Here is a 25,448-nt window from a genome sequence, read left to right on the forward strand (position 1 = left end):
CCTGTTCCTGCAAGTCGTGACCTTGCCGCGTTCCGCAAGGTTAAAGCTGGCAGCGTCTGTCCGGGTCACGCGGGCAAGTAGCGGCTTCGCTGCTCTGAGCTGAGGCCGGTCCCCGGGGAGGCAGCCACTGTTGGGGTGAGGGGTTGAAGAGAGGGGTCCGGGGGGGAGGGGTTGAAGAGAGGAGTCCGGGGGGAGGGTTGAAGAGAGGGGTCCGGGGGGAGGGTTGAAGAGAGGTGTCGGGGGAGGGTTGAAGAGAGGGGTCCGGGGGGAGGGTTGAAGAGAGGGGTCCGGGGGGAGGGTTGAAGAGAGGGGAACGGGGGGAGGGTTGAAGAGAGGGGAACGGGGGGAGGGTTGAAGAGAGGGGCGGGGGGATAGGGTGGAGGAAAGGGTAGCGGGAAGGAGGATAGGGAGGGTGGGAGTGGGGTAGGGAGGAGGGAGAGGGGTAAAGAAAGGAGGGAGAGGGGTAAAGAAAGGAGGGAGAGGGGAAGGGAGATGAGGAAGTGGGGTAGGGAGAGAGAGTTAGGGAGGTGGATGAGGGGAGTGGAGAGAGGAAGGGATGGTTAAAGGAGAGGGGGATGAGAGGGAAGGAGGGAAGAGATAGGAAGGGATGGGTAAAGGAGGGGATGAAAGGGGGAGAGTTAGGAAGGATGAGGTGGGAGGGAGGGGGTTTGTCGCCCATGCATCTCTATTGGCCCAAGGGCACAATTGTGGGTCAGCGATGAGGGGATGTGGGACCCGGGGCGGAGGAGATTCTGTGGCAGGATCCATGCGGTAGGAACATGTGGCGCTGGTGCCGCCGCCGCCGCCGCCGCCGACCTACTCCCTCCCTCCCTCCCTCCCTATGTGGCTAGGAGACGTTTCGGGGGAGGCCGGAAAATGTTGACGGTCCCTAAGGCCGTAGGCGGGGCTTGTGGGGCCGCTATATAACACAGAGCAGGAAACGGCTGCTGTAGCGAGTGCAGGAACGGTGTGGAGGTAAGGTGCGATGGGTCGTTTCCCCCTCCCCCGACGAAATCCGGGCCCTCTCTCCCCCAACCTCCAAAACCGGCCTCTTCTCTCCCCTCCCCCCTTCCACGTCCCCTCCCCTTTCCCCCATCAATAGAGATCACCCAGGAGGGATCAGAGGCATTTCCTGCTACATATCCAGATCCCATTTGCTCAAATCTCCTCCCCCACAGTCTCAGGCACTGTACCCTCTGCTCTGCTTTAATCGTTTCATGGAGGTCCTATCCCTCCAGTCCTTGGTGGTAATGGCTGACAGTCTCTCCCCGACACCCCTGTGCTGCCCACAGGAAGGTGATTGGTCATTGTGTTCCAAGGAACCATGTCTATTCAGAAGATTCACGCCCGGGAGATCTTGGACTCGAGGGGGAACCCCACCGTCGAGGTCGACCTGTACACTGAAAAAGGTGAGGTTCAGAGAAGGTGGGGAAGGGGCAAAGGAGAGAGAGGAGGCAGAAGTGGAGGCGCACAGCGAGTCCGAACTGACCACTGGTTCCTCCTGCAGGTCTTTTTCGGGCGGCTGTGCCCAGCGGAGCCTCCACTGGTATCTACGAGGCCTTGGAGCTGCGGGATGGGGACAAGTCCAGGTACTTGGGCAAAGGTAAGTGGCACTGTTCGATGGTTTTGGGGGGAGGGGGGGAGATGCCAATGTTCTCCAAATGGGCAGTGGTGGCGGGGCAGGTTTGGAGGGGCATTGGGGACCAGTGCAGAGGAGGATCACTGCTGCTTTATGGGCATGAGACAACCCTCCTGCAGGAGTCTGTGTCCTGTGTTGTGAGATTGTCAGGCCCGGCCTCTCATCTCTTTCCCATTCCTATGGGTTTTTGTGTCGTTCCTGTTTTTTTTTCCCAGATGGTGAGTGACCTTTACCTCAAAGAGCAGGACACAGGGAAATGATGCTCGTGGTTAATTTGTGCATTGTGGTGTTGCTAATGTTACTCGTGTGGTCCACAGGGGTCATTGGAGGGGGTTCCCCTCCTGTCTCAGCCCATGAATGACCTGGAGACGAGACTGTGGTCCTTTCCCCCCCCCAAAAGAAAAGCACAGTCCATATCTGCACCCATCTGCACGTACTCCTGCAGTGTCAAATGAGCCAATGAGGTGTGTTCGCTCACTGACGTCGCCTTGGGAGACAGCAGGAGGCCGGGGGAACTGAGCTGCTCACCGCAAAAGATGCAGATGGAGGGCTGCTCTTTTACCCCCCCCTCCCCCACCATTTTCTTTTCGCAGTGAGCCGGTTAGCTTGCAACCTTTCACTGATTGTTGGGGCCCCCCCACCACCCCAGCTGCAAATGGGAGCTCTGGCGGAGGGATGTAATCTGACACTGTGAAACTGCAAACGCTGCAGCCTTTCTCGGTGACCTGAGAGGTCATCCTTCAGGCAGCCGAGACGAGCAGTGGGTAGCTCAGTGTCTAGCCTCCATTCATGGAACATTCCAGCACAATACGAGGTGGTGCTGAACTGCACAAACCTATTCAGGGAAAAAGTTTAGTACTTGTTTTAAAATCTATATGGGTTCTAAACTAAATCTTCCTTACCTTGCAGACATAGCCCTCTATTTTTCTTACATCCATGTGCCTGAGTCTTTTACACATCCCTATTTCTCCAGCCTGCAGCACCACCCCGGCAGCACATTCCAGGCACCCACAAAAATAAAAAGTCTTCCCTCACTCGGTCGGTACAAATGTCCTCTGGAGTAGTCCCATCCTGGGGAACAGTTGCTGGCTGCCCACCCTATCTATGCCTCTCGGAATCTCTATCAAGTCTCCTCTCATCCTTTCCCACTTCAGAGAGAAAAGCCAGAGCTCAGCTCTCCTTGCCTCGTAAAGCCCGTTCTCCAATCCAGACAACATCCTGTTGAACCTCCTCTGCCCCCTCTCCATGGCTTCCACATCCTTCCGGTAATGAGGTGATCAGAACAGAGAACAATGCTCCAAGTGGGATCTCATCAGAGCTTTTTCGAGCTGCAACCTGATCTCTCGACTCCTGAACTCGATCCCCTGACTAATGAAGCCCAGCGTCCCATGGGCCTTTCTAATGACCCAATCAACCTGCGCGGCGACCTTGAGGGATCTGGGAATTTGGACCCCAAGGTCTTCCTCAGAAGAATCTGACCGTTAACCCTGTGCTTTGCCTTGGGGTTTGACCTTCCACAATGCATCACTTCGCACTTATCCGGATCGAACTGCACCTGCCACTTCTCTGTCTGTCTCTGCATCCTTTCCATCTCCCGTCATCACTCTAACCTTCGCGTTATCAGCATTTTTTCCTCTTCTGTATTCCTGCAGGTGTCCTGACAGCGGTTGCGAACATCAATGACAAAATAGCCCCAGAGCTAATCAAAAAGGTAATGTTTCTACTCACCACCGCAGTCCCCCCCCAAAGACCCCAACAGTAACTGTGACTTAACAAACTGCGCCACAGCCTCAAGATACAGCCCTGCACATTTGGGGGCTCAAAGATTTAGCGCATCATCTCACGGACCTGGTGCGAGCGCAGGGTATTCAGTTGGCTTTCCAGCTGTGGGACATCATGGCACAGAAAACTTACTCTTCTCGTCTGCCTCAACCCACTGCCCTGCACCCAGTCCCTTGCCCTCTCTACCCCTTCCCATCCATGTACCTGTCCAAATTTTCCTTAAATGTGAACATTGAGCTGGCATTCACCACTTCAGCTGGCAGCTCGTTCCATACTCTCACTGCTTCCTGTGGGAAGGAGTTCACCTTTACCCACGTCCTCTGGTTTGTCTCTCACCTAACCTCGATATCCACCGTGTGTGGGACTGGGAAACTGTCTGCTAACTCCGGGAATGGAATGTCTTGGGGAAAATGGGGGGGGATGGGGGGTGGGGGGTGGTTGCAGGGTGTAGAGAATTCTGCCCCTAGTCCATGGGTCCTGAGGTCAAAGAGGGGACTTCCTTGTGAGTGAATTGGACCTGGTGGGGCTGTGCAGCATGGACTCAGGCCCTTCAGCCCCACTCATTCGTGCTGTACAAGTCGTGGTTACTGTTCACTTTCGCCTCCACAGAATCTGAATGTGGTGAATCAGAAGATGATCGATGACTTCATGCTGGCCCTCGATGGAACTGCCAACAAATGTGAGTGTTGTCTTTAGAAATAGCCCATTTGGCCCATCGAGTCTGCCCCAACATTTCATCATGAGCTGATCCATTCTCCCATCCAGCCCCACTGCCCGGCCTCCTCCCCATAACCTTTGATGCCCTGGTGAATCAAAATCTCTGCCTTAAATCCACCCAATGACCTGGCCTCCACCACCGCCTGTGGCAACAAATTCTACAGGTTCACCACCCTCTGGCTGAAGAAATTTTTCTGTTCTAAGCGGACGCCTTTCAATCCTGAAGTTGTGCCCTCTTGTCCTGGACTCTCCCACTGTGGGAAACAACCTTTCCACATCTATGTCCATGCCTTTCAACATTGAAAATGTGTCAATGCTCCCCCCTCATTCTTCTAAATACCATCGTCCAGGCCAAGATCTATCAAACGTTCCTTGAATTAAACCCTTTCATTCCCTGAAGTGAACCTCCTCTGAACCCTCTCCAATGCCAACTCATCCTTTCCTAAACGAGGAGCCCAAAACTGCTCACAATTGTCCACGTGAGGTCTCCCCAAGCCTTATAAAGGCTCAACATCACATCCCTGCCCTTGTATCCTATTCCCCTTGAAATGAATGGCCACACTGCATTTGGCTCCTTCACCCCCCCAAGTCACCCTGCAGGTTTAGCCTCAGGCTGCCCTGCCCTTGAGAATAGGCATGTTCCCCATCCCTCTGCTGAACTGCATGATAACCAGGATCATGTCTCTTCCAGCCAAATTTGGAGCCAACGCCATCCTTGGGGTCTCCCTCGCTGTTTGCAAAGCAGCAGCGAAGGAGAAGGGGTTGCCTCTGTACCGCCATATCGCCGATCTTGCCGGAAACCAGGATCTTGTGCTCCCTGTCCCGGTGAGTATTCGTTTCTCTCCAACACCACCCACTTCATCTCACCCACGCACTGTCTCCCATCACACACCCTGGGCAGGGCTGTCGGTCAGACTGAAGCTCCTGTATTGTCGAGGGCTGTCAGACCAGTAGCAGCAGAAGTTGGGGGGAGAGACTGTTGCTGCTGGAAGGTGTTGAAATGAACATGGGGCGCTACAGCCCACCACGCTAAGGCACAGCACAGGCCTTCACCCCAGATGTGGTGCTGACCTATATATTCTCACCACAAAAGATCCCTCTCTAACCCATAACCCTCTCTTTCTCCTCCATCCTTGTGCTTACAAGTTTCTTAAATTGTTCTAGCTTTCTCCACCGTCCCTGGCGAGGCATTCCAGGCCCCCCACAACTCTCTTAGAAAACCTACCCCTGACCTCTCACCTAAACTATCCTCTTGTCACTTTGTGCATGTGGGTCTGGTGTTTGCTATTCCTGCCCTGGGAAAGAGGTACTGGCTGTCCACCCTATCAAGAATTTATTCTCATGAGCATGTTATGAAATGCTTCTCAGAATCTTGTCGACCTCTATCAAGTATCCTCTCATCCTTCTTCACTCCAAAGAGAAAAGTCCCAGCCCTGCTAACCTTGCTTCACAAGACTTGTTTCCCAAACCTGGTGAATCTCTTCTGCCTCCTCTCCACGGCTTCCACACCCTTCCTATAATGGGGTGACCAGAGCTGAACACAGTACTCTACGTGGGGGTCTCACCAGAGATTTGTAGAGCTGTAACATGACCTCTCGACTCTTGAACTCAGTCCCCTGACCCAGCATCCCATGGGTTTTCTTAACTATCCTATAAACTGCACAGTAACCTTAAAACGACAGCCTTCAGCACCATCCACAACACCTCCAATATTTGTATCATACGCAAGCTTACTGACCCACCCCCCTAATTCTTCGTCCAGGTCATTTATAAAAATCACAAAGAGTGGGGGTGGGGGGGTGTCCCAGAACCGATCTCTGTGGAACTCCACTAGTCACTGACCTCCAGGCAAAACAAGTTCCGTCCACTACCACGCTCTACTTTCTGCAAGGAAGCCAATTCTGAATCCACACGGCCAAGGTTCCATGGATCGCATGACTCCTGACTTTCTGAATGAGTGTTTCACAGGGGATCTTGTCAAATGGCTTAATAAAATAATTTCTACCGTCTCTACCTTCATCTACCTCCATGAAAAAATGCACCACCGTCCCTTTGCAAAGCCATACTGACTATCCCAAAGAAGACTTCTCCAAATGCCTCATAGTTTCAGTCCTGAGAATTTATTTGTGAGTAAAAGCTGATTCAACCCATTGAAGCCCCTTCTGCCCAGTACGACCATGACCCTGTACATTTTGAAGGGTGGGTGGAAATTGAAGCCCCTGGGAGGGGAAACTCACACAGAATTAAAGTAAAAACACATGACTCAAGTCAAACACTGTCCTTTCTACAGTATCGAGGTGTGGAAAAATGTCAGCAGGTGTCCGAACAAAAGAGGGGTGGTTGTAAAGGCAGGAGGTGATGGGTGGAGGAGGGGGACAGCAACGATCAAGGGAAGGAGGGGTGGCTGGGTGAGTAGAGGGGTCAGGGGGTGAAGAGCTGGGAAGGGCAGAAGGGAGAGGAGAGCAGGTCAGCAGAAACTGGAGGTTAATGTCAATGGCGTCTGGCTGGAGAGGGGCCAGATGGGAAAATGGTGGGACCACACAACTGAAATGGGTGGAGTGAAGGCGCTCAGTGAAGCAATATCCTGGTCTGTGGCCGGTCTCTCCCATGACGGGAGCACAGGATGCAGTAAATCAGTCCTGCGGATACATAATGGAAGAGTTACTGCATCTGAAAGGCTTGTTTGAGGCCCCAGACGGTGGTGGGGGAGGAGGGGAAGGTTCCTGGGTGGGGGGGGGGGGGGGGTTGTGGTGGGGAGGGATCAGTGCATGAGGGAGTCAGAGGGAGCGGTTGCTACGGAAGGCGGAGAGGGGAAGACATAAACGGGGAAAATATAGAAACTCCTTGAAGACAGTGCCAGATTTGCACCCCTGGTGCGGTAACAGCATGGCATTAAATATGCTGCCCGTGTTGGGAGCTTGTGCAGCAAGTGGGAAGTGAAGCTCAGTTGGTGGACTGGGGAGGACAGATCTACTGAAACACTAGCAGCCAGGGCTCTGAGCTGAGTTCTCAGGGAAGAGTGGGGATAGGAAGTGATGAACTGTGGAGTAGAGTGGCGGGGGGGGGGGGGTTTCCTTGATCTAGTTCTGACCTTGCCCCATCCTGTAGGCTTTCAACGTGATCAACGGGGGCTCGCATGCTGGCAACAAGCTGGCTATGCAGGAGTTCATGATCCTGCCAGTGGGCGCGTCCAGCTTCAAGGAGGCTATGCGCATTGGGGCAGAGGTCTACCACAACCTGAAGAATGTCATCAAGGCCAAGTATGGGAAGGACGCTACCAATGTGGGCGATGAGGGGGGCTTTGCTCCCAACATCCTGGAGAATAACGAAGGTAGGTGCTGTCTGGGCCATGTGTAAAGCCTCTTCGGCCCTTCCCCTGGCTGCTGACTTCAGTAATCTGTGGGGTGGAGGGCTCTCCCAGTGTCCTCAAAAAGCACACAATACTGGAGAAACTCAGCTGGTCAAACAGTCCTTAGGTAGCAAAGGTAGTGACACGAACCGGGCTTGAGCCCCTCATCACCAGGCATCCAAACAAAAGAGGTGGGGGTGGTAAAGGTGGGAGATGGTTGGTGGATGAGGGGAGGGAGAGGATAGCAGGGATTGGGGGAGGAGGGATGGCTGGGTAGGTGGTGGGGGAATGAAAAGCCGAGCAAATTTAATGGAAAGCAGAAGTCAATGTTAACACCATCTGGCTGGAGGGTGCCAAGATGGAAAATTAGATGTTGTTCCTCCAAACCATGGGTGGTCAGGATGGGAGAGTACACAAGGCTGTGCACATTGTGACTTGGAATTGAAGTGGTCGGCCATGGGGGGGGGGGGGGGTTCGCTGTGGTTGCAGACAGAGCGGAGGTGCTCGGCGAAGCATTTCCCCCCCAAAATCCTGCCCTCCTACGCCTCTTGGCAGGCAATTTGTTACCATTATCACCTCACAGAGTCACACAGCCATTGTGCAGCTGGTGTGGCCTCGGAGATGCCCAGGCTGGACGAGGCCAAACTCTTCCCAGGCACCGCTCGTGGCTGGTCTAGAATCTGTGCAACTGACTTGGGGCGCAAGGGAGTGCCGGTTGGGCTCACAATTCAGCAGCTTGTTGAGGTGATCTTGAATCCTCCTTGACCTGGGGGCAGCAGTTCTGAGACACCTGAGAGGCTGTGATGATTTGGGCCTGAGCCCTTCTTCAAAGGATAAGCAAAAAGCAGGTACAGACAAAGAGATGGTGGGGTGGGGGGGGGGGGGGAAAGAATGAGAGGGAGAGCGATCCAGACCATCAGACAAGAAGAAAGGTGACAGAGTGAAGAGGGAGTGCGCTGGGGGTAAGGCAACAAGGGGAAGGTGGGGTGGGAGAAGGTGATGTTAATGCCCAGACAGGAGATAAAATGTTGTCCCTCTCCCTCCAATGTGCGGGTGGACTCCATCTGGCAGGGTAAGAGACATGTCGACAAGGGGAATGGGACGGGAATCTAAATGGGCGGCCACTGGGAGATCTGTGCTACTGCGGTGGATGGAGCTGAGGTGTCCAGTGAAGTGATGTAAAGGAGACCACAGCGAGAGAACCGGCTGCAGTAGGACCCCCTGCAGATCTGTGTGAAATGATGCTTCACTTGGGAAGGGCCATTGGAGGGGGGTGGCCGAATGGTGGGGAGGGAGGAGGTGCAGGCATAAGTGGAGCATCTCCTGCGGTCACGGGGCTAGGGGCTGAGGGGACGGCTGGAAGAGGGAGTCATGGAGGGTGTGGTTCCTGCAAGGGGGGGGTGGGGGTGCGTCTGGTGGTGGGATTGCGTAGGAAGTGGTGGAAATGGCAGAGGGGGAATGTGTTGGACACGTGGGGTGGTGGGCGAGGACGAGAGGAATCCTTGTGCGAGGGGATAGAGCAGATGTGGGTCATGGCATGGAGGCTCTGGGTGAGGACCAAGTTGATGGTGGAGTTTGTGACCTTTGCTTTCAGCAGCTGTAGTTTGACCTTTGACTGTTCCAAAATGTCAAAGACTAACTTGGAAGTGGAACGGTAACAAGATCCAGGGAGTGTTGCTCGTTGGGGACGGTGGGATTGGCTTTGGCACAGAACTGGGCCATTGAGTGGCGAGGCCCAGAAATTGGCACCAGGGGCTCGCTTGCCAGTAGGTGGGCGGGTATTGGCAAGACCTGGGGAGGTCGACAGCTGGGGTAGCAGAGATATGAGCTCGCTTTGGCTCTTCATGCCAGCCTTGTCTCCTCGTTGAGTAGCGCTGGAATTGCTGAAGGCGGCCATCGAGAAGGCGGGCTACTCTGACAAGATCGTCATCGGTATGGATGTGGCGGCTTCAGAATTCTTCCGCAAGGGCCAATATGACCTGGACTTCAAGTCTCCAGACGACCCCAGCCGCTACATCTCCGGAGAGAAGCTGGGTGACCTGTACATGGACTTCATCAAGAATTATCCAGGTACGAGCCATGGGGGGGGGGGGGGGGTGGTTTATTGGGGCAGTGCGGAGCTGGGAGAGTGAGGGTGATTTCACCGGAGGGGATGGGAAGGTGGTTATTGAAGCAGGGGAGAGTGGGGGTTCATTCGGGTGGATGCAGAGGTGGGAGTGGATTATTGGGGCTGGGAGTGGGGACAGGTTATTGGGGTGGAGGGAGTGGGTGGTTGTTGAGCTGCGACTGGGGGGGCGGGGGGAGTTATTGTGAGGGTATTGGGGTGGAGGGTGTCAGGGAGGGTTTTATTGGGGTTGGGGGCAGGTGTGGAGATTGTTGTAGGAGCCTAGACTGATTGTGCTCCCACCCCCCTGCAGTGGTGTCCATCGAGGATCCCTACGATCAAGATGACTGGGACAATTGGACCAAGTTCACCAGTAAGACTGACATCCAGATTGTTGGTGACGACCTCACGGTGACTAACCCAGCACGTATTCAGACCGCTGTGGACAAGAAGGCTTGCAACTGTCTCCTGCTGAAAGTCAACCAGATTGGCACTGTCACAGAGTCCATCAAAGCGTGAGTGGTGGTTGGGGTCAGGGTGGGGGGGTTTAACGCCCCACAAAAGACAGAACCACAGAGCACTGCAGCACAGAAATGGGGCCCTTCGGCCCATCTAGACTGTGCCTAACTATTTTTCTTGCCTAGTCCCACTGACCTGCACCCAGACAGTCGCCCTCCCATCTATGCACCGTGGCGGTGAGGGGAGGTAAAAATGAGAGGACGTGGGTTAAGGGTGAAAGGGGTGGAGTTGAGGAAGCAAAATGTCTTCACACAGAGTGGTGGGAGGTGGAACGAGCTACCAGTTGAATTGGTAAAATCATAATTTCAGAAAGCTTTCAACAGGTTCATGGATGGGTCAGTGAGACCTGGCAGGGTAATAGTCTGCTACACTGGAAGGGCTGAAGGGTCTTTCTGTGTGGTAGTTTAGACCTACAGCATGGTAACAGGCCAGTTTGGTCCATCGAGTCAGTGCCACAATTTACACCCCATTAACCAAAGTGAATGGTAGGAGGAAACCGGAGCCCATGGGGAAAACTCATGCAGATGTGGAGAGCACATACAAATTCCTTACAAACAGCGTGGGGATTCGAACCCCGAACCCCAGTCGCTGGTGCTATAAAGGCATGGCTGTCCCTATTCTGCGGAATGTTTCCACATTGGTTTTTGACATCAGGCAGGCACGGTTATTACAACGCCAGCAACTGGGGTTCGAATCCTCTGCTGTCTGTAAGGAGGTTAAACATTCTCCCTGTGTCTGCATGGGTTTCCTCCCACCGTTCAAAACACACGTGGGGTTGCAGGCTAATTGGGGTACAGATAAACCCCGCTTTATGAATACTCGCTCCTTGAAAATTCGCTTGTACAATTAAACCAGTGTTCACTTCTACAAAGAAATTATAATGGGCTTTCGCTTTTTTGTAAAGTTTCTCCAAAAGTGGTCAATTGCTTTGAGGTTTTGGTTTACGAACTGTTTCTCCGGAACACTCTACCTTCGTAAAGTGGGGTATACCTGTATCTGGACAGTGCAGGCCAAAATGGCCTGTTACCGTGCTGTACTGGAGGTATTGTGGACACCGAAGAAGGTTTTAAAAACTTGCAGAGGGATCCTAAAAAAACTGCAGATGGAATTTAATGCAGGCAGGGATGAGGTTTTGCATTTTGGACAGACAAACCAAGAAAGCACAGTGTATGGTTGGGCACTGAGGAGTGTGGTAGAACAGAGGGATCTGGGAACACATACATAATTCCCTGAAAGTGGAATAGACAGGGTTGTAAAAAGAGCTTTTGGCATATTGGTCTTCATCAATCAAAGTATTGAGTCCAGGAGTTGGGATGTTATGGTAAAATTGTATAAGACATTGGTGAGGCTAAATTTAGAGAATTGTGTGGAGTTTTGGTCACTGAACTACAGGAATGATATCAATAAGACAGAAAGAGCACAGAGAAGATTTACTAGGATGTTGCCCAGACTTCAGGAACTGAGTTACAGGGAAAGGTTCAACAGGTTAGGACTTTATTCCCTGGAGTGTAGAAGAATGAGGGGAGATTCGATCGAGGTATTTAAAATTATGAGGACGACGAACAGAGTAAACGTAGGGAGGCTTTTCCCACTGAGGGCGTTAGATACAAACCAGAGGACGTGGGTTAAGGGTGAAAGGGGGGAGGGTAGGGGGAACTTCCTCACAAAGAGAGGGATGGGAGAGTGGAATGAGCTACTGGCTCAGTTTTAACATTTAAGATTAATTTGGACAGGTATATGGATGGGAGGGGTTTGGAAGCCATGGTCTGGGTGCAGGTCAGTGGGACTAGGCAGGACAAATAGCTCAGCGAAGACCGGAAGGGCCCTATTTCTGTACTGAGGTTCTTTTATCTAAATTGAATGAAAAGTTGTGCCTGCATTCCCCACAAGCTGTTAGCTTGTTCCACACTTTAACTAATTCCCCTCAAATACATTGTACAGGGTGGTGGGTGTGGAGTTGAACTCGATGCTAGATTCTGGTGCGGGGAGTTGGCGGAGGCTGGGCCTGGTGCTGTCTGCTGCTGCCATTGGTCTTGCAGGAATGCCTGGGCTTGGGGCAGTGGGGTCAAGATGAAATGCCAGCACCGTAAGGGAGGGGGGGTGGGTGAGACCTGGAGAACGTTGACCTTTCTCCACAGCTATTTGTGGTGGTTGAAAGGAGAGAGTGGTGGCTAAATATAGGGACGTATCCACTGTAGCCCTGCCACTGTGGAATCGTACAGTACTGAGGGCTCTTCACCCGTGAGGGGCCTCTCCACCCCATTCACCCCATCCGGGGGCAAGGTGCTGCCCTGTTCCTGTCTTCGTAGACCAAATGCCACCCTTGCATTTCTTGCCTTTATCTTATTCCCTTTTTTTAATGTAACAGTCTGTTTCGGTCCATGAGCCCGTCCCACCCAATTACAGCCAATTGACCTATGACTCCCAGTGTTAGAGGGTGGGAGAAAACTGGAGCCACCTTCTTCCTCCCCCCCCCCCACCCCGGGGAAAACCCAGACAGACACAGGGGAGAATGTACAGCACCGGATTTGAACCCACAGCACCGGATTCGAATCCAGGTTGCTGGCGCTGTAACAGCATTGCACTGACCTCTGTACTCTTTAACCGCGCTGCCCTTGTTCACCGATCCAACAACCAGACACCAAAGCCCCACGTAGTCCTTCCAAATGAAAAGAAACATTCCTCTTGTGAAACTGCAAAGGTCATTACTGCATCTGGTTCTCCCACTGGGGTGTTCCCTACATCGGGCGCAGACTGGGCACCTCGGCTCTGCCCGCCGCATCAACAGGCATCTCCCAGTGGCCGCCCATTTCAATTCCCTGTCCCACTTCCTCACTGACACGTCTGTCCATAGTCTCGTGCACAGACACACTCTCTCGCATGCTCTCTGTGTGTGTCTCCCCAATTAACACCTTTTTGTCTGTCGGCCTGGACCCCTTCCCCCTCCTGTTCTTCCCCCTTTCTCTCCCCAGACTTTATTCAGAAACCTACCTTTTTTTTTCACTCACACTCTGAGGAAGGCCTCAGCCCCGAAACGTCCGTAACATATCTACCTCAGCGAGACTGGCTGAGTTTCTCCAGCATTTACTGTGTTTTTACTGCAATCGCAGCGTCTGTGGGTTTCACTCCATTTAGTTTAGTTTTCAACCTTGCTTTTGGATGCCCCTACCCCTCCCCTTGTCCCCACACCTTGCTTTTGGATGCCCCTACCCCTCCCCTTGTCCCCACACCTTGCTTTCGGATGCCCCTACCCCTCCCCTTGTCCCCACAACCATCCCTTTCCCCTCTTGGCTTTATGATGAGTAAATGGTCTAAGATCTCGGAGTGTTTTGCTGTGGACCAGGGTCCCGAATCAGACCGTGGACAGTCACGCATCCCTTGCACTGAGCCAGGTTTATTTGGGTGTTAGCAGTTAGTTAGCATGGGGCTGTCTGTATGTTCTCCCCGTGTCTGCATGGGTTCCCTCCACGTGCTCCAGTTTCCTCTTGCCTTCCAAAATGCCAGGGTGGATGGGGTTGTGTGGGTGGCACGGCCTTGTGGGCCAGTTACCATGCTATTTAAGTTTTTGAAAAGACCTCCCAGATTCTGTCACACACAGCAGCCAATTCATCTCCTAACCCGTGGGTCTTGCAAACGTGGGAGGAACTGGAAAACAACTGAAAGTCCACTGGTCTCTGGAGTTACAAACTTTACAACCCCTCCCACTTTAGTAAAATGTGAACGTCTGTGGACACCCCGCTGGAGAAACTCAGCAGGTCGAACAGTGTCCTTTATGTAGCAAAGATCAAGGTGCATCACCAACGTTTCGGACTCGAGTCTTCAGATGAGTTTGAGAAAAATGTAGCCTGGTGCTCCAACCGGTTCTGCCGATATTTTGTCCGAAGGGCTCAAGCCTGAGACGTTGGTTATGAATCTTGAATAGTTTTTTTAGACAAGCCGCACAATAACAGGCCCGTACATCCCAATTACATCCCATTGATCTACATCCCCCAGAACACTTCAATCGGTGGGAGGAAACCGGAGCCTCTGGGGAAAACCCACACAGACAGGGGGAGAGCATGCAAATTCCTTACAGACAGTGGGATGGGAGCCCTGGGCTGCAGCAGCGTGACACTAACTGTGCTACCCTATCTCCATTATGAGGTACACTGTTTGACAGGCCGAGTTTCTCCAGCATTGTGTTTTTCTCCCCTTTCATGTGCTGCGGTGTTCAGAGTGTGAGATGATGCCCCCCCCCCCCCCCCACAGCCTCCCCCTGTGTTCTAACCCAGCTGCCCCTCTGTTTACAGGTGTAAACTGGCCCAGGACAACGGGTGGGGCGTGATGGTGAGTCATCGTTCTGGTGAGACGGAGGATCCATTCATCGCTGACCTGGTGGTGGGTCTTTGCACTGGCCAGGTACGGGGATGGTCACTTAGGGTGTGGGTGGGGCTCTGACTGGGCAGAGCAGAAATCACTCGGGGAAGTGTGTGCCGTGCACGTGAGTAATCGGGGCTGGTTTTCTCTGCTGCAGATCAAAACCGGAGCGCCATGTCGGTCCGAGCGTCTGTCCAAGTACAACCAGCTGATGAGGTGAGCTGACGATGGTAGGAGACTGGAGCAGTGAGGGGTGGGGGGAGGGGTGGCCGGGCAACGACCACAGACATCAGTTGGCACTCGACATTTCAAATGGCAGACCTGTTCCCAGTGGCGGGTTTTGTCCAGCCGAGTGTCGGCCTGTTCCCTGCCGTGGGTGTGGCCGAACCGGATGGCCACGTACAGGGGTCGTGTGGGACTCCCTTCCCTACCCTCCCTGTCTCCTGCCTCCCCTCCCTTCCCAGCTCCTGCCTTGGAGCTCTACCCCTGCCCCATTTGTATTTGATTCTGGGGGCTGGGGGTAATTGAGCACGGTGTTGGGTAGGGGCCCTGTGACGGGTGTGTGTTGGGTCTGCCTGCACTGGAGCTGCATTAATCCTTTGTGTTTCTCATAGGATTGAAGAAGAGATGGGAGACAAGGCCAAATTTGCTGGGTACAACTTCCGGCACCCACTGGCCAAGTCATGAGAAAGTTTGCAGCGGGCCGCAGTGCTCACCAGGACCTTTCTGCGTCCCACCATTTGCTCAGAGCCGTGAATTGTTGGACCTCCCTCTCCTGGCTTCCCCCACCCACCCCCCCCCCCCCCCCCGCCAACCTGCACTCGTGAATAAATATATTAGCCCCTGGCCTGCCTCTGTGTGCTTTGACCATGTGCTCTGGGATGATGGTTCTTGTCTGGGGTGCGGTGGTGCTGGACGTGTCGCGGGTCGAGCCCTGCTGTAGGATCCATGAGGAGCTGACGATCCCCTGGCCGAGTGTGGAACATGGGGGCACCTCGATGCGGGGGCAATGCTTAGTTCAGCATGCCATTCAGGCACCTTGGTCTAACTGCTCCTGGTGCTGTTTTGGGTTTGGAGGTTGGCGATGAACCCCCCCCTGTAAAGTCAAGATATGGGGATGAATGAGGTCCAGGGTCTTACAGGCATTTTCACACAACTGGCTTCCTCCTGTGGGCTGGCCAACCCGTGGCTGGCACTCTGCTGTCTGTCACTGTCCTAGCTGTCTGTCACTGTCCTAGCTGTCTGTCACTGTCCTAGCTGTCTGTCACTGTCCTAGCTGTCTGTCACTGTCCTAGCTGTCTGTCACTGTCCTAGCTGTCTGTCACTGTCCTAGCTGTCTGTCACTGTCCTAGCTGTCTGTCACTGTCCTAGCGGTCTGTCACTGTCCTAGCGGTCTGTCACTGTCCTAGCGGTCTGTCACTGTCCTAGCGGTCTGTCACTGTCCTAGCGGTCTGTCACTGTCCTAGCGGTCTGTCACTGTCCTAGCGGTCTGTCACTGTCCTAGCGGTCTGTCACTGTCCTAGCGGTCTGTCACTGTCCTAGCGGTCTGTCACTGTCCTAGCGGTCTGTCACTGTCCTAGCGGTCTGTCACTGTCCTAGCGGTCTGTCACTGTCCTAGCGGTCTGTCACTGTCCTAGCGGTCTGTCACTGTCCTAGCGGTCTGTCACTGTCCTAGCGGTCTGTCACTGTCCTAGCGGTCTGTCACTGTCCTAGCGGTCTGTCACTGTCCTAGCGGTCTGTCACTGTCCTAGCGGTCTGTCACTGTCCTAGCGGTCTGTCACTGTCCTAGCGGTCTGTCACTGTCCTCGCGGTCTGTCACTGTCCTCGCGGTCTGTCACTGTCCTCGCGGTCTGTCACTGTCCTCGCGGTCTGTCACTGTCCTCGCGGTCTGTCACTGTCCTCGCGGTCTGTCACTGTCCTCGCGGTCTGTCACTGTCCTCGCGGTCTGTCACTGTCCTCGCGGTCTGTCACTGTCCTCGCGGTCTGTCACTGTCCTCGCGGTCTGTCACTGTCCTCGCGGTCTGTCACTGTCCTCGCGGTCTGTCACTGTCCTCGCGGTCTGTCACTGTCCTCGCGGTCTGTCACTGTCCTCGCGGTCTGTCACTGTCCTCGCGGTCTGTCACTGTCCTCGCGGTCTGTCACTGTCCTCGCGGTCTGTCACTGTCCTCGCGGTCTGTCACTGTCCTCGCGGTCTGTCACTGTCCTCGCGGTCTGTCACTGTCCTCGCGGTCTGTCACTGTCCTCGCGGTCTGTCACTGTCCTCGCGGTCTGTCACTGTCCTCGCGGTCTGTCACTGTCCTCGCGGTCTGTCACTGTCCTCGCGGTCTGTCACTGTCCTCGCGGTCTGTCACTGTCCTCGCGGTCTGTCACTGTCCTCGCGGTCTGTCACTGTCCTCGCGGTCTGTCACTGTCCTCGCGGTCTGTCACTGTCCTCGCGGTCTGTCACTGTCCTCGCGGTCTGTCACTGTCCTCGCGGTCTGTCACTGTCCTCGCGGTCTGTCACTGTCCTCGCGGTCTGTCACTGTCCTCGCGGTCTGTCACTGTCCTCGCGGTCTGTCACTGTCCTCGCGGTCTGTCACTGTCCTCGCGGTCTGTCACTGTCCTCGCGGTCTGTCACTGTCCTCGCGGTCTGTCACTGTCCTCGCGGTCTGTCACTGTCCTCGCGGTCTGTCACTGTCCTCGCGGTCTGTCACTGTCCTCGCGGTCTGTCACTGTCCTCGCGGTCTGTCACTGTCCTCGCGGTCTGTCACTGTCCTCGCGGTCTGTCACTGTCCTCGCTGTCTGTCACTGTCCTCGCTGTCTGTCACTGTCCTCGCTGTCTGTCACTGTCCTCGCTGTCTGTCACTGTCCTCGCTGTCTGTCACTGTCCTCGCTGTCTGTCACTGTCCTCGCAGTCTGTCACTGTCCTCGCAGTCTGTCACTGTCCTCGCAGTCTGTCACTGTCCTCGCTGTCTGTCACTGTCCTCGCTGTCTGTCACTGTCCTCGCTGTCTGTCACTGTCCTAGTGGAAGGGGCTACAACATCAAACACTGTAGAGCACAGGCCCTTCAGCCCTCGATGTGCTGACCTACCAAAAAAAGAAACTCTTCCTACCCTGTAACCCTCTATTTCTTTTTCATCCATGGTCATGTCTAAGAGTCTCTTCAATCCCCACCTTAATGGAGGAGTCACGTGATGGAGTAGTGGCCGGTCGGGGAACTCCAGCCCTCTCCAGAAAAGTTTAAAAAAAACACAGAAAACACAAAGGCACAAACATAAAAATTAAAATAAAGTGAAAGTAAAGGTGGGAAGAAAATGGCAGCGAAGAAAGAAAAGTCGAAAGCAATGGGAAGAAGAGAAGAAAGGACGTCGGAAGAAGAAGGTGAAGGCCTTGCCTGTCCGAGGAGGCCCGCCGCGGAGAGAGAAGCCCGCTCTCTAAGGTCAGTCGAAGTCCCGAACTCGGGACTACAAAAATGGCTCGCGGAGCCAAGCAAAAGTGCACAACCGCGCATGACAAAAAAAACATGGGAGGGGGACCAGCTAAGGAGTCGATCTCCACAGCTGAGAATGACAGCTACAACACAACAACAGGAAGAGAACAAAGAAAACAACGAGAACAAGAAAGAAGAGAGTAAAAAGAAAACAAGGAAACAACAGATGACCAACCCAGAGGAAGAAGAAGAACATAGAGAAATGGAAGAAGAAGGGAAAGGCAAGACAATGGATATATTTTTTTTAAAGAATATATGGAATCAGTAAAAGAATGGCAATCACAAGAATTTAGTGAAATAAGAAGAATTAAAAGTACAGAAGAAAAATTGAATAGATTAGAGATGGTCATGTCAGATATAGGAAAAAGAGTGGACAAGGTGGAAGAAAGAGAAACAGCCGTAGAAATGGAAGTAGAGGACTTAAAAAAGAAATTAGAAGAATCTAATAAAAAAGTTAAAGAGACACAAGAGCTATTATCTCAGAAGATGGATATAATGGAAAATTATAATAGAAGAAATAATATAAAGATAGTGGGCCTTAAGGAAGATGAAGAAGGCAAGAATATGAGAGAATTTAGAAGAAATGGAAATAGAAAGGGCACATAGAACATTAGCCCCGAAACCACAGCCACAACAAAAACCAAGATCCATTTTAGTAAAATTCCTAAGATATACAACTAGAGAAAATATATTGGAGAAAGCAATGAAGAAAATAAGAGAAGACAAAAAGCCACTTTACAAAGTGAAAGTAAAGGTGGGAAGAAAATGGCAGCGAAGAAAGAAAAGTCGAAAGCAATGGGAAGAAGAGAAGAAAGGACGTCGGAAGAAGAAGGTGAAAGTCAAAAAAAAAATTTCTATCCAGACATATGTTTTGAACTCCTGAAGAAGACAAAGGAGTTTAATACAGCAAAAGCGATCCTATGGAAAAAAGGATATAAATTTATGCTAAAGTAACCAGCGGTACTTAAAATAGTTATTCCAGGGCAGCAAAACAGACTATTCACGGATCCGGAGGAAGCACGAAAATTTGCAGAACAACTACGAAACAGACAGAGAGATGAAGACATGAATCGAGAGTAAAAATGACCACGAACTATATGTATGTGTGTATATGGGTACATACACATATATATATATATATGTATATATGTATGTGTATGTATATATGTGTGTACATGAGTGTATCTGTATTTAAAGGAAAATATATAGAGTATAGATAAGAACTAATAAGGGAAAGAAAGGCAAGAGAGGAAGTAAGGAGGGAATTAAGAGAGTGACCTTTGTTATATATGAAAATTAAAATCATTTCGGGGGGGGGGGCTGGGTGGGGAGGAGTTACGGTCACTGCGAAATCAGTTGATGCTTGCGAGTGAATTCGCAAATCCAAATGGAGAGGGGAGATGTGGTTGCCCGACAAGGGATAAAGGGCAACTCAGGAAGGGGAGGGGATAGTGGGGTTAAAGAAATTTTAGATAGGAGAATAAGGGAAATGTTTGATGTTTTAGAAATGTCTTATAAAGTGTTCAAAACAAAAAAAGCAGAAATGGATAAGAAGGAAAGGTGATGATGAGGAAACGGAAAGGAAAGATAAAGTATGAAATGACTACGTTGAACTATATGACTTTAAATATTAATGGAATACATAACCTAATCAAAAGGAAGAAGCTGCTAAATTTACTGAATAAAGAAAAAATTGATATAGCATTCGTGCAAGAAACACATTTAACTGAAATGGAGCACAAGAAATTAAAGAGAGATTGGGTAGGACATGTAACAGCAGAATCATATAATTCAAAAGCTAGAAGAGTAGCTATATTAATCAGTAAAAATGTACCAATTAAAATAGAAGAGGAAATAATAGATCCAGCAGGGAGATATGTAATGATAAAATGTCAGATATATTCGGAGTTTTGGAATTTACTCAATGTATATTCACCTAACGAAGAAGATCAAAAATTTATGCAAGATATTTTTTTGAAGATAGCAGACATGCAAGGGAACATACTAATAGGAGGGGATTTCAACCTTAATTTGGATTCAAACATGGATAAAACTGGGAAAAAAATTAACAGAAAGAACTAAGTAACCAAATTTATAATTAAATCGATGCAAGAAATGCAACTTTTGGATATATGGAGGAAACAACACCCAAAGGAAAAGGAATATTCATATTATTCGGGTAGACATAAAACATACTCAAGAATAGACCTATTCCTGTTATCAGCTCGTATGCAAGACAGAGTAAGAAAAACAGAATATAAAGCTAGAATATTATCGGACCACTCACCCCTGATATTGACAATAGAGTTAGAGGACATCCCTCCAAGAATGTATAGATGGAGATTAAACTCCATGCTACTTAAAAGGCAGGATTTTAGAGAATTCATTGAAAGACAAATTAAAATGTACTTTGAAATAAATACGGAATCAGTGAAAGATAAGTTTATACTATGGGACGCAATGAAAGCGTTCATCAGAGGGCAAATAATAAGTTATGTAACCAAGATGAAGAAGGACTACAATCAGGAAACAGAGCAGTTGGAAAGGGAAATAGCAAATATAGAGAAAGAATTAGCAATGAAGGAAGACACAACTAAAAGAAGAGAATTGGCAGATAAAAAAATAAAATATGAAACATATAAGGTGGAGAAGAACATAATGAAGACAAAACAGAAATATTATGAACTAGGAGAAAAAACACAAAATTCTAGCATGGCAGCTTAAGACAGAACAAACTAAGAGAATGGTATTCACATCAAGGAAAAAAGACAAACAAATCACATATAATCCAACGGAGATTAATGAAAACTTCAGAGAATTCTACGAACAATTATACCAAACTGAAAACGAAGGGAAAGAAGACAAAATAGATGAATTTTTAACTAAAATTGAACTACCAAAATTACAAATAGAGGAACAGAATAAATTAACAGAACCATTTGAAATAGTAGAAATACAAGAGATAATAAAAAAACGACTGAATAATAAAACACCAGGAGAGGATGGATTCCCAATAGAATTCTATAAAACATTTAAAGATTTATTAATTCCTCCCCTCCTGGAAGTAATCAACCAGATTGATAAAACACAAAGCTTACCAGATTCATGCAAAACAGCAATAATTACAGTAATACCAAAGACAGGGAAAGATCCACTCACACCAGCGTCATATAGACCAATATCTTTACTTAACACAGATTATAAGATAATAGCTAAACCATTAGCAAACAAATTAGCCGACTATGTACCAAAAATAGTAAATCTAGACCAAACTGGATTTATTAAAAAAAGACGAACAACAGACAATATTAGTAAATTTATTAACTTAATTCATGCAGTAGAAGGAAATAAAGCTCCAACAGTAGCGGTTGTTTTAGACGCAGAGAAGGCCTTTGACAGAGTAGAATGGAATTATTTATTCAAAGTACTACAAAAATTCAGTTTACCAGAGAAATATATTAATTGGATTAAAGCATTATATAAGGGGCCATTGGCGAAAGTGACAGTAAATGGATATATATCAAAGCAATTTAACTTAAGCAGATCAACAGGCAGGGATGCCCACTATTACCCTTATTGTTCGCATTAGCTATAGAACCACGAGCAGAATTGATAAGAACAGAAAATAAAATATAAGGGATAAAAATAAAAGAAAAGAAATATAAAATCAGTTTATTTGCAGATGACGTTATAGTATACTTAACAGAACCAGAAATATCAATAAAAGAATTACATAAGAAATTGAAGGAATATGGAGAAGTGTCGGGATACAAGATTAATGCAAATAAAAGTGAAGCAATGCCAATGAATAATGCGGATTTCTCAAAATTTAAGAAAGAATCACCATTTAGATGGCAAATGCAAGCAATACGATACCTAGGTATACAAATAAATAAAAACCTCGGTCATCTATATAAACTCAATTATTATCCACTAATGAAAAAATTACAGGATGACTTAGAGCATTGGAAAGACTTACCACTAACACTAATAGGAAGGATAAACTGTATTAAAATGAACATTTTCCCAAGGATACAATACCTATTTCAGGCACTGCCAATACACTTGACAGAAAAAATTCTTTAAGGAGTTAAAGAAAATAATAAGGAAATTTTTATGGAAAGGGGGGAAACCGAGGATAGCACTAGATAAATTAACAGAATGGTATAGACAAGGAGGCTTACAACTACCAAATTTTAAAAATTATTATAGAGCCGCACAATTAAGATATCTATCAGATTTTTACCAAACACAAAAAAGCCAGATTGGACTAGATTAGAGCTAGACAAAATAGGGGAGAAGATACCTGAACATATATTATATAAATGGGATGAAAAATTGGTAAAACATAGGAATTCTCCAGTATTGCACCATTTGCTTAATATTTGGAAGAAGATTCATGTAGAAAGAAATAAAACAAACTACCAATTATCAAAACTAATACTGACGCAAAATCAGATAATCCCTTTTACGGTAGATAACCTGTCTTTTAGAGAATGGGAGAAAAAAGGGATTAAAAGAATAGAAAATTGTTTTTTGGGGAATAAATTATTATCCTTTGAACAAATGAAGGATAAATATAATATAACTCAAGATACAGTGCTGGCATATTACCAATTGAAATCCTATTTAAAGGATAAATTGGGAAGTAGTCTGAAGTTACCAGAAGGAAGCAATTTTGAATATCTGATTACAGACACAATGATAATTAAAAAAATTATAACAAACATGTATATCAAATTACAAGAAAAGGAGAATGAGGAAATAAATGATAAAACTAAACAAAAGTGGGAACAAGATCTAAACATAAAGATAAAAAGGAAACATGGGAGAGGTTATGTTTAGGAACTATGAGAAATACAATAAATACAAGATTAATTATGATACAATATAATTGGATACATAGGTTTATATATCACTCCTCAAAAGTTAAATAAATGGGATCCAACAGTATCTGACAGATGTTTTTGTTGTAAAAAAGAAATAGGAACAACAATTCATGCAATCTGGACTTGTGAAAAGGTGAAAAAATTTTGGGAAGATCTAAACCAGATATTAAATAAAATTACTGAAAGCAATATACCAAAAAACCCAGAGATCTTCCTCCTAAGTAACATAAAAAATAAAGAATTTGGACTTGATTTGGAGGGTGTACAAAAAAGATTTGTTAAGATAGCCCTAGCTGTAGCAAAAAAATGTATTATGTCAAACTGGAAATTAGAAGATAATTTGAAAATACAGCAATGGTATATAGAAATGAATAAATGTATTCCATTAGAAAAAATAACATATAGTTTAAGAAATAATATAACATTATTTGAACAAATATGGGAGCCGTACATGGAATATAATAGAGAAAACCTACCGGGACATCTATCACCTAAAATGACAAAAGGAAAAGAGAATGGAAAGAATTGACTCAGTGGAAGTTTTTGTTCGTTAATGTTGAGTGACAAAGGGAGGAGTCACGCGATGGAGTAGTGGCCGGACGGTGAACTCCAGCCCTCTCCAGAAAAGTCGGGAAAAACAAGAGAAAACACAAAGGCACAGAAATAAAAGTTACAGAAAAGTGAGTATAAAGGTGGAAAGAAGATGGCGACAAAAAAAGAAAAGTCGAAAGCAACGGTAAGAAGAGAGGAAGAGAAGACAAAGGAGGAAAAAGGTGAAGGCCTTACCTGTCCGAAGAGGCCCGCTGCGGAGAGAGAAACCCGCTCCCTCAGGTCGGTAAATAATGGACTACAAAAATGGCTCGCAGAGCCGAGTAAAAGTGCGCAACCGCGCATGCGCGATACTTCGCACATGCGCGATGCGAATGAAAAAAAACACACCGACGGGAGGGGGGACCAGCTGGGGAGTCGATCTCCACAGCCGGCAACGACAGCTGCAGAACACCTGCAGCAAGAAGAGACCACAGAAGACAACAGAAACAAGAAAGAAGAGGAGGAAAGGGCAACAAAGAAACAACAGATGGCCAACCCAGAGGAAGAAGAAGAGGAAGAGTATGGTGAAATAGAAGAAGAAAAGAGAGGCAAGGTAAAGGATATACTTGCTCTTATTAGAGGATACATGGAATCATTTAAAGAATGGCAAACACAGGAATTTAAGGATTTAAGAAAAAGAATAAACAACACAGAAGAGAAAATAAATAAAATGGAGATGACCTTAACAGAAATGGGAAAGAAAATGGACAAGATGGAAGAGCGGGCAGTAGCAGCAGAAATGGAGGTAGAAGACTTAAAAAAGAAATTGGAGAAATCTAATAAAAAAACTAAAGAGACACAAGAACTACTAGCTCAAAAAATAGATACAATGGAAAACCATAACAGAAGAAATAACATAAAGATAGTGGGCCTTAAGGAAGATGAAGAAGGCAAGAATATGAGGGAGTTTATAAAAGAGTGGATCCCTAAGACCCTAGGATGTCCAGAACTACAGCAAGAATTGGAAATAGAAAGGGCACATAGAGTATTGGCCTCTAAACCACAACCACAACAAAAACCAAGATCTATTGTAGTAAAATTCCTAAGATATACTACAAGAGAAAAGGTACTGGAGAAGACAATGGAAAAAGTAAGAGAGGGCAACAAACCACTGGAGTATAAAGGGCAAAAAATCTTCATTTATCCAGATATAAGTTTTGAACTCCTAAAGAAGAGAAAAGAGTTCAATACAGCAAAGGCGATTTTATGGAAGAAAGGGTATAAATTTATACTAAAGCATCCAGCGGTATTGAAAATATTTATTCCAGGACAACAAAACAGACTATTCTCGGATCCAGAAGAAGCACGAAAATTTGCAGAACAATTACAAAAATAGACTGAGGGAGGAAGACGGGTAATGAGAGTTAAGATGATCACAATTGATATGTATGTGGGTAAAGACAAAAATAGACTGAGGGATGAAGACGGGTAATGAGAGTAAAAATGATCACGATTGATATGTATGCGGGTAAAGAGGTATAAGAGTGAATAGAGACAAGGAGCATACGTGAATGTATCTGTACTTAGAGGAAAATATAGATAGTATAGACAAGAATTAATAAGGGAAGGTAATGGAATAGAGAGAATAAGGAGGGAATTAAAAGAGTGACCTTTGTGACATATGAAAAGTGAAATCTTTTCTGGGGGAGGCGGGGTGGGGGGAAATAGCGGTCACTGCAAAATCAGTTGACGCTTGCGAGTGGATTCGCAAATCCAAATGGAGAGGGGAGATGTGGTTGTCCGACAAGGGATAAAGGACAACTCAGGAGGTGAATGGGAGATTGGGAATAAATAAGATAGAAATAGGAGAATAAGGAAAATGTTGGATGTTGTAGGAATGTTGTCTTATAAAGAGTTGAAAATAAGAAAACAGAAATGGAAAAGGAGGAAAGGTAATGATGGAAAAACGGAAAGAGAAGATAAACAAAATATAAAAGGGCTACGCTGAACTATATGTCTTTAAATATTAATGGAATACATAACCAAATTAAAAGGAATAAACTACCAAATTTAAATGAATAAATGTATTCCA

At 48.1% G+C, this 25,448-nt stretch overlaps 1 protein-coding gene across 1 annotated transcript; it reads left to right on the plus strand.

Annotated features, from left to right (window-relative positions):
- Window positions 1-871: 871 nt before the first annotated feature.
- LOC138754863 (beta-enolase-like) lies at window positions 872-15,312 on the plus strand. Its single transcript, XM_069919777.1, has 12 exons — window positions 872-975; window positions 1,293-1,409; window positions 1,508-1,603; window positions 3,292-3,350; window positions 4,031-4,100; window positions 4,830-4,963; window positions 7,247-7,469; window positions 9,360-9,557; window positions 9,905-10,106; window positions 14,400-14,508; window positions 14,624-14,682; window positions 15,081-15,312. The coding sequence occupies exons 2-12, from the start codon at window positions 1,325-1,327 to the stop codon at window positions 15,151-15,153; spliced, it is 1,308 nt and encodes a 435-aa protein (XP_069775878.1). The 5' UTR covers window positions 872-975; window positions 1,293-1,324; the 3' UTR covers window positions 15,154-15,312.
- The last annotated feature ends 10,136 nt before the right edge of the window (window positions 15,313-25,448 follow it).

This window comes from Narcine bancroftii, chromosome 2 (assembly GCF_036971445.1).
Source record: "Narcine bancroftii isolate sNarBan1 chromosome 2, sNarBan1.hap1, whole genome shotgun sequence".
NCBI classification, from domain to species: Eukaryota; Metazoa; Chordata; class Chondrichthyes; order Torpediniformes; family Narcinidae; genus Narcine; species Narcine bancroftii.